The following is an 18814-nucleotide window of genomic DNA, read 5'->3' on the forward strand; positions in this document are numbered from 1 at the left end:
AAATCTGAAGTGAAATAGCCCTGTCATCCATCTTATCACCCATCTCTTCTAGATGGACCAGGGGATTTGTCTTCTCTGACCTAGATCTCACTGACTGATGATAAAAGTTGTGTGATTTGATAAGTATTATCTGCAAACATCTCAGCACAGGTGCCTTAATCATATTCTCTAGTTTCTGTGTGAAAGTACTGCCAAAACAGGGCCACTGCACCAAAAGGTGTTTACCAAATACGTGTCGTGTGTTAGAGAACTTATTTGTTTGATTTGAATACTTTCTAATAGCAATGTTGGTCCTGGTTTACCCAAGATGACACAAAATGTATCACTTCAAATTCTAAATACTTTTTCTGCAACATTTAAAATCTAAATTAACTTCCAAGTATGCTGGTGAATTAATAGAAACTATATTTTGAAACCATTAGCATAGCTTTACATTAACAAAACCCCCAAAAGATAACTAGTGGCATTGCAGATTACTCCATATATCTTTCCCTAGACTCCAATTAAATTCCAATTATTCCAGTTCCAATATTAAATATAATACAATTAGAAGGACCAGACTACAAGGTTGTGCCACAGAAGGGAATCCAAAGGACCTGGTTCTCTGGAGCTGATGATTATGTAGGTCTAGGCGACAGGAATTTTGTACTTCTTCTTGCAGAATTTCACTTTCACCTACATCCATTAGTCTGCTGTTGTTCCTCACCTAGAAAAATTCAAAGGGATACCCCTGAAAGGCAGACTGGTACAACAGCAGAAAGCTCTAAGCAGCTAGCAAATTCAATGCCAGTTCAAGTGAACCAACTCAATGTTGTTATCCTGATGTCTGCACTCCAATGAAACACTTCCCAGAATTCAGTACAGATACATTTCAGGCAAGAGTCACAGCTCTGGCTGTTGTTTGTCTTGGCACCCTCCACATATGGATGCATTAGTTGGGAAACCTTAAGAAAACAAACTGGTAAGTTTTCCTCTCTGAAGTCAGCTCACAGTCTCAGGACAGAGCTTCAAACATCTCTAATTTAAAAGGGGGAAAAAATGACTAAATCTCACTGATTAGGTGTGCTGAATTTCAACCTCTTCATGGTGTCAGTCTACCACATGCAACTCGGCCATAGGCAGATATTTTGGCAGATTAGCCAAAACAGCACAAACTTCCCTGATTTCTGTTCATCTAACATACCCCCACAAAAGGCACCTGAAAATAAGATCACTATAAAATATATGCTGTCTATAAGGCTTTGTGTATAATATCTGTTTACTTATCCCTGTGAATAAAAACAGTAGGAGGCGAGCAGTTTACAAGTTTCAACAGAGGCATTTGACAAAGTTACCATTTAGGGGATTCCTACTCTGATGCAGTCACTCTCCTTCCCTCCTCCCTTACCCTGCTCCTACTCTTTACACTTAAGCTTGTTGTGATCTAGTTGTTATGTTTATGGCTTGTTAGTAATCTGGTCATGACAGGAGCCTTTTGGATAGCAGCCCAATCCCATGACAAGAATTAAATTGATTTGCAGGAGTCAGCATTCTTTACTGCACCAGCCAGACTGTGATGCTGGTACGTCTGCAGTTCCTCCAAACCATGAAGTGATTCTATTTAGAAGTTCGTGTTGTGTACTTATCAGATTACCACAGAGAGAAAAACTTCCCAAGAGCTTTGTCTGCTCTCTCTCTCTTCCCTTTATTCTGCTAACACTCTATTGACATCTTTGTTTCTTTTGCAGCATTGAAATTTTTGTGTTAAGTGCTTGTATTCCCTCAGAGCTCTCTCACTGAAAAAAGAAAACCAAAACATGTAGCAAAGCATCAACAGTTCCTCTCTCCCTTTTGGTTAGAATCAAGATTCAGTTTAGTCTTTAATCTTACATTTTCCACTTCCCTGAAGACACGGAGGAAGTTCTCCCTTAAGACCCCTTTCAGTTCAGTTTCATTCCATCCTCTTCTAAGAAGTTCCTCAATCAAAGAAGGGTACTTAGAAACATCTTCCAATCCCTCGGGGAAGCTGTTAGCAAAAGTCAGACAAGAACATGCAATACATATCACTAAAACATGTAGAAATAATTAGTTAGTCTTTTGCACATAATAATTTTTGGCATGAGCTCACTTTGGAACCAGTTCTTCCTCTGATGAGTTAAAAAAAAAAGAATATTAAGAATTCAGCTGGCATAAACAGAAGTAGGACCAGGACACAATGAAACCCTTTTTCTGCACAGAGGATCCCATTATCAGAACAAAACCGTGTATTCTGGAATGAAGATGCACTTGTCTGTAGGCAGAACAGCATGGAGGATATTAAAACAAAAGGAAAAAATAAACAAAAACTTATGTATGCATTAGTCTGCTGTTTATATTGGGCTTTTAGAGTGAGAGGAAACATCTGCATCACAGATGGAGGTGGTGCAAACCACTTGTGTAACTGAGAAGAAAAGGAGCCTGCAAATAGACCATGAGTGAGGAGTGGCAGGCAATCGTGTATGCTCTGTTGTTTACAAAGTCATTTTTCCAAAGAAAAGAGAATAATGCTGCTGCTTTGAACTCAGCAATTCAGGCAGTGAAAAGAAAGCCATGCAGAGTCTTCTACAGAAAAAACCTACAATAAGCAAAATTGACCTACATCTTGTGACAATTCTTATCAGAATGGAAAGGACTTTGAAGTAAGAGGCTGCAAAACCTGCATGAAACAGTTGCTTTAGATTGTGTTTCTGTGAGGTTTTGATTTTGTTTTGAGATAACTACTCTTTTCTGTTGTCATTTCTGTGGTTGTGTGGTGCTAGGCATATCTCCAGATATCTGTGCCCATGTTTTCTCACAGGACTTAGGACCTTAAACAACTCCTCCAGCAATTAAACTGATGGTCTTTGTGACAATGCATGCAATAAAATGTGTCCTTTTGTGGCACATTTTAAAAAGCTTTAGAGTTACACCAGCAAATGCCACCCAGTCTGCATTTTTTCCAGCAACACTAGCCAAGGAGAGATCAGGAATGGTTATGTTGTATACTGTTCACCATACTCTACTTTCCTCAAACACTTCTCAAGCCCCAACAGCTGGAGTGGTTTCACAGCCCCAAAATGCTTTGGGCTTTCTGCGCTAGAAAGTGATAGGGGAGGAAAGAGTTGCAGCATCTCCCTGAGATGACTTGTTTACATCTGAAGGCTGAGGCAGATTTTCTGTCATTCATCACTGGCTTCTGGAGGACAGAACCCTCTGTCTCTGTTCTTGTATGTGCAGACCACTGCCTATAGCACACAACTGCAGAGTTCACAGGGCATTAGGATCTGTTTCCACATTTGTAGCACTGCTTCGTACAGTTCGAAAAAGGAATCATTGTGCTCTTCTGTCATAAAACTTGGTTTAGTACTCATCACAAGACAATTTGCTACAACTCTTTTAGCTTGTCTTCTTTTTTCCCCAAAGAGAATCAAAACCTTCCTAATTTAAGGAGCAGATGCCAGCATATGTACAGTTTTACTAACCGTTCCACTCCATCGTAGTCACCACCAATTCCTATCGATTCTGAACCTGCAGTTTGCTTTATGTGGTCAAAATGATCTGAAAGAAAATATAAAAGAAAACAATCTCTAAACATCTGGCAAGAAGGAATAATACAGTTCAGGCATATTTGCACTAGGTGACTGTTCTCCTTAACCATTCTTGGTTCTTAATCAATCTTTCGTTAAAGAAAGTCAGAAGACCTACTGATAATACATGTTGAAGTTTCATAATGCAGCTGGCCCAGTCTAGATATGTGCTGGTGTTTAACTAGACCTCTGTTAATAAGAATGTTGGCAGCAATCATCAAGATAACAGCTACGCTGATGAGATGCAAATGAGGGAAAAGACATGATCATCATAGCAGCATTATTAATCTATTTTCTTTGGAAAAATGACTTTGTAAACAAGCAGCCCACACATTACCCACTACAGACCTGTGTTTTCAACTCTTTAATTATAAAGGTTTAAGTTGTTTTCCAGACAGTAACAGCTACTTTGGGATTAATGGTACCAGGCTCCAGATACATACCCTGTACATCATTGTTTAATTAATATTAGCTCCAAAAATACCTAGAGGTATTTTTGAGATCACGTGAATTACTTTGCTTCTTTATTCCCTTCCACATGATATTCCCTTCCATATAATCTCAAAAATGATGCAGACACCAGGAAAGTCATAGAAGGCAGCCAGAAAAACTACTGTATATTAACATCAAACCTGCAAGGGTAGAAATATTAACAACTTTTCTGCCACAGGCCAGTACATCTGCATTGAAAGTCACCATGATAATTCCCTTGTTCTTTTTCTGAAAGATATGAAGAGACAGGTGATAAGTGGACACTTTTTTGTTCAGAAGACAGGCATCACATATGGATCCTTCTACATCCATCCCCCAGTGAGCATAACAACATTGCAAGTCAAAGCTCAGGTGGCAGCGCAAAGCTTTGCATCTCTGTCCTTTACCCTGGATTCCTTATATTGTCATGTAGCAGAGGTCCAGTGACTATGTCAAATCAGACAGAATTTCAAAGTATTTGCAAACATTCCATTTTTGTACTGAAGACAAAACACAAAGAAAATGTTTCAGAAGTGAACATGTAACTGCTCAGAGATCTGCCATTGAAACAAAAGAATAAAACCAACCAACCAGACCCAACACACAAAACCAAGCAGCCCAAAAACCCCACGATCAAACACCCCGAAACCTGTAACACTCACCAGTTGCTGGAGGATATCATCCTGAACATTTCTTGAGTGATTACAAACAGAAAATGCTGAGGAATGGCTGAAAATTACTGGTGCTTTGGAGATACTCAGTGCAGCTTTTGCTGTGGAATATGAAGTATGAGATAAATCTATGAGCATACCCAGGCGATTCATCTCCTTTACCACTTCCTAAAACAGATTTACAGATAACAATGTCAGTATTAAGTTTCCTTAAAGGAAACTCTTTAGCTGATACATGTAAAGAGATAAATACATTCTTCAGCTAATCATAAACATGCCATGCCTGTATGGGTTTCTATTTTTTTTTTTTATTTCTATTTACTTATTCTAGTTTATTCACTCACAATTAACTAGCTCATGCTCAAAACTTAAGCAATCTAAAATCATAGAATCATGGAATATTTTAGCTTGGAAAGGACATTTAAAGGTCATCTAGTCCAAAGCTGTTGCAGTTAACTAGAATAGGTTGCTCGGAGCTCCATCCAACCTGACATGGAATGTTTCCAGGGATGGGACTTCTACCACCTTTCTGGGCAACCTGGGCCAGTGTCTCACCACCCTCAGTGTAAAACAGTTTTTTCTTCTCTGTAGTCTAAACCCATCACCCCTTGTCCTGTCACAATGGGCCCTGCTAAAAAGTCTGTCCCTGTCCTTCTTATAGCTCCCTTTAAGTACTCAAAGGACTTCGATAAGTCATTTGAACTGTTACTCACATCCCACTACTTATGCATATTAATTCATACATCCTATCTGTATTAAAGCAATTGTTATAATTAAATCTAGTCCTTCTTTTACCCTAAGGAGCAGCACAGGGAATTTGTTCTGAACCCTGATCAGCTCCTGATTATGAGGTTAGCATTCAAAAGAGATCCTTACTTGGCCAAATGCAGTCAGACCAGTAACACCAGGATAAAAGTTGTGTATTCCCTTAGATGATGATTCAGACCTTACAAAGGGGAGTGAGGAGGGAGATGCATCATATTGTTGTGGTGACAACATCAGTAACTGCAACTTCTTGAGGCACACAATAAAAATCATTATCATATAGCCAACTGTAGGGATAATGATCTGTGTAATAGCTGTCTTGTTCACACAGTGCCTTAAGGTTCAGGAGTGTTTTATGTTTGTGAAGCAATGCAAGAAAAACAAAGAGATGCTTGTCAGAAGTTTTCTGATTAAACAAACCATCAGAGAATGTAGGTACACTGAAATGTAAGTTACCTGTCAGATGCACAGCCTGCTTTTCAGCCCTCTCAGTATTCAATTCCCCTTCCCCTGAGTCAGTACTAGAAGAGGTTTTGTCAATCCAGCAAAGAGTAGGTGCTAATATTCTGATACAACAATTATCTACTCATTTGTGTAGCTGCATATGGGACCTATGCTTTTCAAATGGCCAGACAGGACAGCGCTGAAGGCTGCTGAGTTCTTACACAGAATTTATTCTCTTTTGATATATATCATGTGTATTTTCAGTGCTTTTACTTAGGGCAAAACAGACCAAAAAAACCCCCAACTTTTCTAATAAAGCAAAGAGGACAGCTGTTTTACCATCTTAGTGTTGGTAACAAGGTGTAAAAGTTCCCAAATTGTCAACATAACAAGCACTATGTAACAGTCTTCCACTTCACACATAGCAAGTGATTTAACCCCCAAACCTATCATCCTTCACTTGACTCAGAGTCACAGACCTAGGAGCTGCCACCAATTTGCATTAAATGGTCACACAAAAACATGCACATTAATTACCAGGGGGTATTGCAGGAATGGGTTAAAGTCATGTAACGAACACCCAGGTCATAATACATCCTCAGTGTTGCCAAACTGCTGTCAATGGAGTGACCACCTTCTATCCCAATCAAACATGCAATCCTTTTGCTGTCAGCAATACCTGAGAACAGCAAGGGAAAATAATTCCTGAGTCAGTGCAGGACTGATGAGAAGCCAGCACTACTGAGCCACAACTGTTCCTGTAAATCGCGAGGAATAACGCTGACGTCTGCAGAGAACAGAAGCTTGTACTAGTGCCTGTTTACGTGGCGATTGTTCTCAAGGCTGCAGTGGGTCAGGACTCTGCACAAAGCCAGTTGTGGTTCAGTGGAAAAACAGAAGTAAAAGTTACTCTTTTTTGCACATGCCTCCTGCCATCCCATTTTAAAAAACGATTGTCACAAAAAAGAGCATCACCTTGGGAAGTTGTCACGAGTTCAAGCTCTTGATAGCTGTTACACATCCTCTTGATAACATCAATTTGCTCCAAGGTCAGACGCACAGAATCCTTGTTCTGAGCGCTGCAAAGAACATACACTGACCAAAACTGAAAGAAACATTGACAAGTAAACTAGATCACTTGTGTTTCAACTTGGAACTTTCATTTGCTAATAGTGAAGTTCATGAGCACAGACCAAAATAATTTCCTACAGTTCACAAGGGAGTGGCCACTATAGTTTTTTTTTCCCCAAAGTAAGAATTACAATGTAAGGCAAGAGCATCTGCTCCAGACATGACTAGAGCCCCCCAACATGCTCTGCTACTCCACGCTATGTGCAGGAAAGCAGATTTAAGTGTAATATAATCATCACAACACAAATGCTGCTGGTTTGGTTAAGGGTACCTGGTTAAAAAACACAAGCTTTTGAAACACTAATGTTATGGAAAAGTGTCTGTGGCTTTTTAGTTTCATGGGTTTTCCTTTTTCAGCAGAAAGAGCCAAAACCAAGGCCAGAGTTCTTTTGTGACTGGAAAAGAGGCAAATGTAAAAATACGTCCTCAGACTCACGACCATGGCAATACATACCTGAGCTCCCACGTAACCAGCCTGAAGTTTTGCAAGGTTTGTGTGGGTCTTGTTGAGTGTTCTTAAGTTGACTCTACTGAGTCTATTTTGGTAAAATATTCTCAGCTGCAATACAAAGTCATTGTGCCTAGAATTGAGAACAAATAGGGCTCGTGATAGAAGTAAGTTGTTCCCCTTCTAACCCAAACATAATTTCTTCCACTGTTTGTTGTCCCCTAGATCATTTATTGCCAATAATCCTATGCCTAATTCTCCCTTCTTTTGCAAACAAGATTTTTTTCTTAATTAGGACAGCAAGAAACTTTTTTCTTCTCTCATTTTTATAGCTGTTTGTATCTATTTTTGTCCCTATTGTTTCTGAAGGAATGGAAGAACCAAAATCAGCCACTACACTCCTGACAAGCTAGTACTTGTGGTAGAATAATCAGAGCTGCCTGTGCTAGAATAATCCGTGTTTGTGTTCCCAGGTCAAAACACACTCACCACAGACATCATTCCTTCAGGCTGTGAAGGAAGCCTTTCAAGGTATGAACCCTTTCTGGCTCTGCACAGACGTCATTGCTAATGAAAGAAGCCATTAAGTTACTGGGAGGAGACAGGGACATTGTGTAAAGGGGAACAATAACTAAGTGGTGAAACCTGAGCAGAAAATCACAAATGCATTTAGAATAACCTGATCCTGTTGTAAGTATCCTCTGAACCAAAACTTCTGGATAAATCAATGCAGCAGCAACTAACTGCTGTATGCTAGCAACAGCCTATGGCTCTGCTGATCCAAACACGCTTCAGCTTTTCCTCCTTGTTTGTCAAGATAGAAACAGAGTTTAACGTATTTCATGTACCCATCGATTAAACGTGCATCCTGCATCAGCTCAATAGCTCGCTCTCTCGTTGATTTCTCATAGCTGAATGGCACAATATCAGAGAATAACATCAACAGCCACAGCAACTTTGTTGTAATTATCTTCATTTCCATTTTCCAGCTTGATGAAGCAAAGAGATATCACAATTTTTCACTGATGACAATGCAGCAGCAAGATTTCTGGTCTATAGAAGTTGTAGGCTTAATAGTACAAGCAGAGCTGAAATGCCTCTCCTTTTCGTAAGACTGGGGTGAATTCTGCAGGAGAAAAGGAAGAAAGAAAACAGTAAACAGAAGGGAAGGTAGCAAAACTTGTAAACCAGCCACCATCTTCCAAAGATTGTAAGGTCTCTGGCTGTAGTTTTGCACGCTCACTCCTTAAACGCTGCTGCTGCCACCACCTGACTGCTGAAGGGAACCAACTCATCAGTGAGATTTGGCAGGGAGAGCCAAACGGACCCTGACTCACATGTCCCAAAAAGCAGATACCAAAACAGTACAAGAAGATAGTTTACTCATTGCATTAACTGCCTTGTTCTCAGTATCTGGCAGTCCTCACACTGAAGTGAACACTGAAGCTGTTTCTGAGAAATCCCACAAATCAGCTGCTCCTGAGTAAAAGGTCTTGTTAAAACGTAGAGCATGTCAGAATATTTTCAGAGGAAAGCTATTGAAATCCAACACTTCTCACATCTTAGAGAGGCCAGTATGTGCCAAACCTGAAAATGTCACTTCACCTGCTGCTCCATTTCAAAATACAGTACTCAAACACTTGGACAACAGTCTTTCAGGTGTCAACCTGCTGTGCTATGCCAATATAAGACCTACTGGGAGGTAAAAACACCTCTGCCGGGAAAAGCTTATTTGGGGGCTTACCCCCACCCCCCCTTCAGAGTTTCTGGCAGCATTATCTGTAAAGCTAAGGAACTGATACCTCCTTCATTCACTGGAATGACATCCTAATGAAATGCACATGCCCTGTGCATTCTTGCCAATCAAAGATGTTTGGCTGGAATTCCAATATTGCAGAGCCATGCTCAAACTTTTACGAAAGACAACAAGACTGAAAAACAGAATAAAAGAATGTTGACCTTTCATTTATTTTCCACTATGAGTCAGAGACTTTGACATTTATTATAAACTTTCTTATCACAGCATCAAAGTTTGTTTTTATTAATAAAGGAAGTTGGGTTTATGTATTCCTTGTCTGCAGAAGTAAAAACAAATGGCAGATATCCAAGATACGATACAATTACAAGGCAGTCCATCATCTTGCCTGCATGCTTTGCTTCTCTTGTATTTAAACAAATTTTCTACAGCAACAGGAGGTAGACATAAATCCAGAAACAGCTTCCTGATAGAAAGCCATATATTTATCAATGAGGTCAGATATCTCAAGGGACATCTATAGGTGGTGGTAGCATTAGAAGCAAATTCAAGTCATGCTAAGCAGATTACCTCTTGATTGCATCCTGTCTAAACACATTTCTGTCTTCCACTTACTAGAACATTTTGATTATAAAAATTCAAGCCTTAATAAAAGTAGGCTTGTAACTAGGATATTGAAAAGCAGGACAGTGAAAATCATATTTTTAAGATTGGCTAATTTACCCTGCCTATGCCTGATAAAAGGTATTGTTTATAAAGGACTTATATTTAATAAGCCAGTCTAAGTTTAACTGAGCTGTGCAATTAAAAGGTTTTAAACTAGAAATGAATCCATTTTGCACATACTTTAAATTAAAATAATGTAAAAATTAAACCAAAATTTTAAAATATTAAGAAATTACCCTTATGGCTTGGGTTTAGAATGGTGCACACTGCTATTGGAAGGAACAAAAAGTCCTTTGACCAAAAATTTCTAAGGTTCCCCTTTTGAGAATCTGGCTCACGTGTTTTCTGTTTCACAGGATTTGAGAATACATTAAACTGTGGGACATCTGGCAGGAAGTACTTTTGAACAGTGGGAATATACAGGATAATAAAAAGGGAGCATAGATGGAGAGGCAGGTTTAAAATCAGCCCTGAAGTGCTCTCAGAAAGCAGCTCTAGGACAGCTGAATAAACACAGTAGCATGTAGGCACCAGTGAAGATCCAGTCTAAACATGATGCCAAGGGACCTGTGGCATTAACTAAAGGAAATTAATAAACCTCACTCCTTAATGCTTCTTTCATGTAAAAAGTAATGTAAGGAATGCCATTGAGACGGTTTGTGAAGTAGTGCTACATAGAGAAAAGTACTCTAGAAGGAGATTCACCCCCCAAGAATGCTTCACACTCTATTTTCTCATTCATGAACAAACATAACAGACATGGTTGGCCCCAAGCTTATTTTCATCTGTATGAAACTTAAAGAGTTTTTGGCTAAGCCCTTAAGACAATATGGGAGTCAATTTACATAAGACTATGCATCTGGGGTTTCTCATGGGAATGGTTTCCTGCAGGCACAACTACTTCCCCTGGGGTCAGAATAAGGAGCGGACCTTTCAAGACTGGGATGCTAGGTTGTCAGGGCCTGAAACAGGCTGTCTAGGAAAGTGGTGAAGTCTCCATCCCTGGAGGGATTTAAAAGGCATGTAGATGTGGTGCTGAGGGACATGGTTTAGTAGTGGATTTGGCAGTGCTGCATTATTGGTTGGACTTGATCTTTAAGGTCTTTTCCAACCTAAGCAAGTCTATGATTCTCAGACTGTTTTTTTCCCTGACAACACTTCAGGATTCACATCCAGGATTCATACCATAGCTGATACAAGAAGCCCTTATTCTTCTCATGTCTGCACAACAACCAAGGGAACCTTCTGTGTTCTTCCCATGTTGACTGACTGAAAGGGAGATTTTTCTGCTCTTGGTCATTGCCACAGCTTTCTATTTTTGTGTAGGGAAAAATTTCTTATGATGGTCCTTTTCTATCAATTTTTGGGGAATGCCTTTAGCAGAAAAATACTTGATTTGTCATTGGAAACAACTGGTATTGGACATATCGATGCCGAACAAGTTGACCTCTAATAACACTTTTACTCAAATAAATTGAATATTTATAGATTACATGTTTGGGACAAGATGAGGCAGGTCACGGATACCTGGGCTTAAACTTAAATTCCATTTGGGTACAGCAAAACCCACATTCAGAATAGGAGCTCTATTGTACTACTATGACATGGTCTTTGATTTCCTTCTCTTTTTTTTCAATCAAATCCATTTAAGCAAGAGGGCACATTCTGAATTGAAAGATAAGCAGAATTTCACTGGAATCTTACCTGCATTTAAAACTGCAGCCATTTGCTTACAGGTGATTTGTTTTAATTAACCTCATGCAGAAAATGGGTAGGTACTGTGCAGTGGAGACAGTAAATCAGGCCCAACAGCCTGCTACTTCTCTTGCCCAGTTCCTCTCTCCCAGCTCTGGGGTACATAAAGCACACCATGAATTCCCAGAGGCAGCCTCGTGATCCTGCTCCAGGAACTGAAATACATCTCTTCACTTCTGAGTTAGGCAGCTGAGTCCCCCACAGACCAAAAGTCTGTCCCAAAGGAATATGTGTAACACTACAAGGGACAATGAGTACAAAGAAAACTTCCTTCTTACTTTCAGCTTTACCCCAGCTACACAAAATACCACAGGCTTGCAACATACAGACACAGAGAGCGTGGCAGAGCTAAGGAGGGAGGTGCAAAATGCAGCTCTCTATCTTCTTCCACATTACACTTCAGAGCCAAAATGTATCTATTCATATCTACCTTTGCATCTTTCATGCATAATTGCTTTTCATCCCCACCACGCCCACACACAGGATAGGCACAGCGATTTTGGGGCATCAGGCTTAGAGAAGCCATCAGCCCACAGAACAAACAGTGACAGTCCCTGGAGAGCTGCAGTAGGCACAGTGAGGCTTTGCAGACACGCAAAGTATATTGCTTCACACAAGTTAGTTTCTAATGCTGGTTTACATTCCCCAAGCTCTTCATGAGTAGTGATCAGTAAAACATGAATTCTGAGAAAGCATGCATTGCACAAGAGTGTTCCCATGTCAGGGACAACAGAGCTAGAATGGGGCAAGATGGCCCTGTCTGCCCTATAAGTTAATGGAAAGTTTCACAGTGAAAAAGGAATGTTCTGCTGCATGCTTCTGTCATTTACCATCTTTGGAAGTATAGACATGCTGCCTATCCCCTCTTCTCCTTTTGCAGCAGGCAGGCCAGATCACAGTGCAGAAGGTTCAGTAAATAGCTGCTATGTAAGTGCAGCAAATCTCACTTAGGAATGGCATTCCTTTCATCCCATGTCAAGTCCAAATTTTCTATCTTTATTTGTTAAAGCACTTCATGACAGCCATTACATTAATACTTGAATCTGTTGAATCATTGTGCCAAATCAAATATATAAAGTGCCATAACATAGAGTTCACAGATCAAGATTTCCAACTTTCTGCTGCTTCCCTGCCTGTGCAAATGTGCAACGAAGTGACACAAAGCAATGAGACAACAGGGTGCTGACAACTTAGTGCTTAAAAGAGGGATAGAAGGGAATAAATGCAGTAATGGTCAGAAGGCATTCCAGGATTTCTAGGGATGAGAAAGGAACAAGCAGGATGGCTTGTGGCAAACTTCCTGGAAAAGAGAGAGCCAGACAAAGGCCACAAGGATGAGCATTACTGAGCATTAACAACCAACTTTCACCATGATGGATGGAACCTGTGGAAACGCTGCTTTCACAGGAGGTAACAAACTTTGCTTCAGCACAATAAAGCCCATTTGGGTACTTGAGTACTCAGGTGACAGCTCTCAGTAGAAATGGCCATGAACGGTTTTAAAAAGAGCATTTTCAAACACAACTCTATGGTTTTGGTGGGTGGGGTTTTTGGTTTCTTCTCTTCTCTTCTCTTCTCTTCTCTTCTCTTCTCTTCTCTTCTCTTCTCTTCTCTTCTCTTCTCTTCTCTTCTCTTCTCTTCTCTTCTCTTCTCTTTCCTCTTTTCTTTTCTCCTTTCTGTTCTTTTCTGTCTCACATTTTTCCAATCTAAGAGACAGCACTTTGTTTTCACTCAGCCATGGCAAGGAACTGCAGGATTTTGAGGGACAGCAGTTACTGGAAACACAATCATCTTCAAAATCCTTCCTCAGATGTGCACTCTCAGAGAAATTTTTCTTCCCATAAACATGCATTAGAAATACACATGCATTGTGAAACCAACACTTCTACAGAATAGTGAAGGACAGAGAGCAATCAGAAGTTGTTTCCTTTCTGTTTTGTGGCAGCTGTAGAGATTTCCCTCACACATCAAAGTGTAAATACAGACTTCACTCTTTACCACAAATGCAGACCTTGTTACCACAATGGAAAAAAAAATTAAACCTCCTTGTATCTCTTCTCTAGAAAATGTTATATTTGCTTGGGACAGCTCAGGATGCAAAATACTAAAAAGAAAAGTTCAAGAACTTGCCCAAGCATCAGAATCCTGACAAGCTGGCATTACAAAAGCAGATGAATTTCTGCAGGCATTTCTTGTTTCAAATTCCTGCAATTAAAATGTAGATCAAGTCTGCAACCTTCATCTCTAGAATTGTGCAAGGTCCTGACAAAAAGACTCTAAAGGGATCACTAAGATTTTGTAGCTGATTGTGTACTCGATGGCATAGTACAGTGTAAGAGCTCTTCCAGAAATCCACAGCATTTGTCCGTTCAAAGTGCTTAATGACAAAGTAGCAAGCCTTGTTCACACAGTAACACTGTCCTGATGTTCTAAAACCTGCTACACAGTGCAAATCTCAGTCCCAATATTTTCTGTTTTTCCATCAATATGAATTCCATAGCCATTTTCAGGAAGATTTTTAAGCATGAACTGTACCTACATGTTCTTTAAGCAGTTTGATTGATAATGATGTATATATTTCTAACTCTCCATTCTGTGCATTCATACAAAAACACTGTTCTTGGTAGCTACAAAAATGTCCTATAGATTTGCTATGTAAAAGTATCTTCCAAGGTTTCATGCAAAATATCCTTTGACAGTAAGAGTTATTTGCCTTTGAAACCATTTAGGTAAAGAAAGACAATTAAGTACATCATCATTCAGAAATCACTTCTTGAGACCTGAAGGAGAATTGCAAGCACTATACAAAATTAAGAACATGGTATATTAGGCACTCCTAATTAAACAGCATTTAAAATACAAAACCCACCCAGCTGACTGAGCAGAATTGCACAACAGAAGTTGACATGAGACGTACAGCTTTTTTCTTTGTTTATCTAAAGGCTCCTTGCAGCAGGTTACCTTCTCAGGAAAATGCGGCGGGGGAGAAATCCACGTGCTGCTGTGTTGGATGCAACAGCTAAAGCCTGGCACCAGGTCCTCCTGGCATCAGAGCAGCAACCAAGAAGCGTCCTCTAGCCCTTTAGCTCACGTTACAGGCTTCACACCCCAAAAGGCATTTGGAGATTGTCCCCGTCAGACGACACAAGGTCTGTGACAGCTTTCAGCCCGGCTACCGCCCATGCGGGTACCCGCAGGCCTCGGGCTGTGCCGTTCGGAGCCGGCGCCTCCTCCCTCTGGTGGCAGGCGAGCTGCTGGTACAGCCCAGCGTCCATCTGTCTGCTGCCATGCGGGGTGGGTAACACTTCTGTCTTCGTCCTGCGGTGAAACAGGTGCCCCTCATCAGAGAATAATTTAGCTTGGAAGAATTTCTGATGGGATATCATCTAGTCCAGCCCGCTGATCTCAGCTAAGGCAATTTCAAAGATCAAGCTGCTCAGGCCCTCGTCCAGTGGAACTTTGATGTCTTCAAGGAAAGGGACTATACAAGCTTCCCTGGCCCCTGTTCCAGTGCCTGCTTATTCACATTGTGATTATTTTCTAGGAAAGGGATTAGACAAGCTTTCCTGGCCCCTGTTCCAGTGCCTGCTTATTCACATTGTGATTATTTTCTTTTTCCATTTACATTCAGCTGGGATCTCCATTGCTGCAATCTGTGAGGGTTGCATCTTATCCTCTTGCTGACAAGCTCTGAGAAGAATCTCTTAGATTTGAACATAAACACAGGTCCAGGTGTGCACCTTACTGCTAACCTGATTTTGGCCTCATTTCTATAGCTGCTGGATCAAAAGGCTTCTAAGGTACAGGTGACCTTTCAGAGGTGCTTATGTTTCTGAACCTATTGGGACTTCTCACTCCCTTTGTGGGAGCTGGCAGTTTGGAAACAAAGAAATATATGCAAAAAGATGATCCTGCAGTTTTGCAGTAAGTTAGGTTTGCTTATCATTGTTTTTATTTTACTTCATACTTTGTACAGAAAACAAAAATGCCACATGCTTTTGTTTCTGATTCTGTTGCAGAGAAATCACCCAGCCTCGCAATCAAAATCCCCACAGAGCTGTTGCACAAGTCATGTCTTAGCTGGAACATCTATCCTCTGGTTCCCACTAACTGAAAAATGTAAACAGAAACCCTCACATCACTTAGAATTCTGCTGTACATTGCTAATTTGGTGAACTTGGCATAAATACTTTACCAGCACATGGGCTGCACAGCTGTCAGTGTTTTAATTAGAAACTGTTAGAACACATTAAGAAAAGGAAATTCCATGTATCAGGATTTCTGTTTGCATAAAATTAGCAATTGTCTTAGCTATTGCGAATTAAATTCCATCTGTTTCTTCTACAGATCTCAGTATTCCTATCAGGTCCCAAAATGGAGTGAGCTCACAGTTTAAGAGGGTGGTCATAGGAGGTTGGTTGGCTTAATCTGTTCAAATAAGCATATTTGCAACATGTTTCCCAGATAAGACCTTGCAAGAAATAATCTAAGCTTGGGAAATCAAAAATGTTCCAAACCAAGTCAGTGAAAAACTTTTTCTCATGTTAGTCCATCTTGTAGGTGGCTGAAGCTGCCACATTTTCATAACCCTAGTTTGACCAGCATCCATGAAAACAGTTTAGATTGTGCCAGTAGATTGTACTCTCAGGATGTGTCCATACAGAGCCACATCATTTGGCACCAATCACTAAATGCAAAAGAAACAGAAAGGAGTACAAAGATCGAATGCTTCTCTTTACAGATCCCAGGTTTATTTTCTGTGTTCTGAACAGAGAGAAGTCTTTGTGAAGCACGTCAAGATGTCACAAAAGCATTGTAGCCTCTAGGAAGGAAGCTATAGCGAAATGTTCCCTACAGCTGAAAGCAAATAGCAGCATAATGAAAGCAGACACCTTGAAGGAACATACATAGAACATACATAGAATAAACCAGGTTGGAAGAGACCTTCAAGATCATCGCATCCAACCCATCAACCAATCCAACACCACCTAAACAACTAACCCACGGCACCCAGCACCCCATCAAGTCTCCTCCTGAAAACCTCCAATGATGGCGACTCCACCACCTCCCCAGGCAGCCCGTTCCAATGGGCAATCACTCTCTCAAATGGATGAACAGAAATTAATATTATGCTGACACCCATCAATGGTCCTTGTCAACAACTGTTTATACAAATAGCAGAGTCACTGTGGAGTCTCCTGGCTCAGTGCTGTTTCTGCAGAATTCATTTCTATAGTGTGTTGGAGGGAAAAGGGTGGGGGGAGAAAGAAAAGGGGGAAAAAAGGTTGCAGTAAGCCTATCTATTTATCTAAATGATGCTTATTTCACAAGTGATAGTGCTCAAACGGCAAAGCAAGCCAAACGAAGTGTCTGCTCTCCCTTTTGTTCTACACAGCTATCAGGTATTCAGTTCAACTCTTTGGAATCAAGAAAGGTGAAAGTTCTTGCCACCAGGTGGCAGGAGCGTCCCGGCTAAAAATCACACCTACACTGATCTAGCAGAGCGTCAACTGCCAGGATTTTAAACCAATTCTGTGAACCAGGATACAAACTAGCTTGCTTCAGGAGAGGAAGGGTTTTGTTTGGGTTTCTTTGTGCTTATTTCCCCCCACCCCTCCCCCATAATAAGACAATAAAAATCTTTTTAAAAGCAATAGATCACAAAAGCCTTGTGGACAGCAGAAGTTGTTGCCTGCTCAGTTTGAGAATTGTAACTGAAAAGGCTTCCAGAATTATTTTTCTAAAGTACTTAGGGGGAAAAAAAAAATGTTTTCCCACTTTGGACTGATTCCTATATAAGCATTTTTCCCTGTTTAGAAGCAGAATTCTCAAAGCTCTATTTCTGCCACCTCCTGTATCAGTTTTTTCAGCATGAGCAAAGCCACTACTTAAAGTAGCAGCACCCACAGCCACACAGGGCAGCATTTTTTCCCCTCAATTTTTGGGAAAGAGACATTTCGACCAGAAAATCATTCTGCAAGCCCATCAGCATACCCTGGGACATTGGAAGAGTCTAGGGTCTATTGATTTTCATTGTAGGGTTCTGGCATCTGTTGAACACTTAGGCACACACACTCCCTCTGTGTTTTGAAAATGCCAATGTAAAATGCAACTCCATGAAGAAAGCCAAGTCAGTCACTCAGAAGTATGCTGGTAAGCAGACAATAGAAACTGTGGTGTTTAGTTGTTTTGGTTTGTTTGTTTGTGTGTGTTGTGAGCCTTTTTACCAGTTTAACAAAATACACTGAAGGAGCCAAGGTCTTCCAAAACTCTTTCCAGTTTCAAGTGTTGATCCTGAAACTAATATTCCCAACAAAACAATAGCTTTTGCATTTATATACACCTATACACAGAGTAAAGACTAGAGTAAAAGCTAGACAAAGACTAGAACTTGGAGGAAAATTCTCATTATGTGAATTCACCTCCCCCTCCCCACTTTCAAGGAAGCCTGCTCTGTCCCACTGCTCCTCTCCAGCCCTCCTAAGTCAGCTCCAGCATGCCTTTTTGGTAGACAGTGAGAATTCATAACCTCAGATATCAGTCCTTCTGCCCTCTCTCTCTCCTCTTCCTCCCAGGAGATGTCACAGATCATCGCCCTGGCTGTGGCCATGTATGTGCAACCAATTGTACTGGGAATAGATACAAGTAGAGGTTATTTTCCTACCCTGGAAGTATTATGAACCTGAATCACAGAATGGCAAGGGTTATGAAGGATCTCTGGAGATCATCTAGCCCAACCTCCCTACCCAAGGCACGTTCACCTAGAGAAGGTCAAGCAGAACATCCAGGTGGGTTTTGAATGTCTCTGGAGATGGAGACTCCACCACCTCTCTGGGGAGCCTGTTGCAGTTCTCCCTCAGCCTTACAGTAAAGAAGTTCCTCCCATTTAGATGGAACTTCTAATGTTCTTAAAATTGACTAGTTGTGCCTCTTGCTCAGACTGTGCTGAACAAACTGGAAACTAAGTAAAATTGCTCATGCAAGATCTGTCTTTCAGGGAAGTTACTAAATCACAACTATAAATAAATAAATTATAAATCAATGTTTTCTGCTAGTATTTTAAGTTAGCTGCCTCAGAACCTGACATGAGGCTGAAGCATCTGGAAAGCATGGAAACTTTTTG

The 18814-nt window shown here is 40.6% G+C and overlaps 1 protein-coding gene across 1 annotated transcript; it reads right to left on the minus strand.

The window, feature by feature from the left end:
- Positions 1-229: 229 nt before the first annotated feature.
- Positions 230-8613, minus strand: LOC104299022 (dipeptidase 2). The gene is made up of 10 exons (XM_009899159.2): positions 8363-8613; positions 7521-7647; positions 6911-7040; positions 6473-6614; positions 5603-5672; positions 4718-4894; positions 4217-4304; positions 3480-3555; positions 1870-2005; positions 230-706 (listed from the first exon to the last, which is right to left on the minus strand). Exons 1-10 carry the CDS (start codon positions 8494-8496, stop codon positions 515-517), a joined length of 1272 nt encoding a protein of 423 aa, XP_009897461.1. The 5' UTR covers positions 8497-8613; the 3' UTR covers positions 230-514.
- Positions 8614-18814: the final 10201 nt, after the last annotated feature.

Source organism: Dryobates pubescens, chromosome 19 (assembly GCF_014839835.1).
Source record: "Dryobates pubescens isolate bDryPub1 chromosome 19, bDryPub1.pri, whole genome shotgun sequence".
Lineage (NCBI taxonomy): Eukaryota > Metazoa > Chordata > Aves > Piciformes > Picidae > Dryobates > Dryobates pubescens.

Bases quoted from the DNA above. Each gene is read 5' to 3' on its own strand.
- LOC104299022 (XM_009899159.2), bottom strand. From the start codon at position 8,496: ATGGAAATGAAGATAATTACAACAAAGTTGCTGTGGCTGTTGATGTTA. The intron at 7,041-7,520 runs GTATGTATTGCC...TGTTTCTTTCAG, and splicing joins CTGGTTACGTGGGAGCTCAG to TTTTGGTCAGTGTATGTTCT. The intron at 6,615-6,910 runs GTGATGCTCTTT...TGCTGTTCTCAG, and splicing joins ACTCGTGACAACTTCCCAAG to GTATTGCTGACAGCAAAAGG.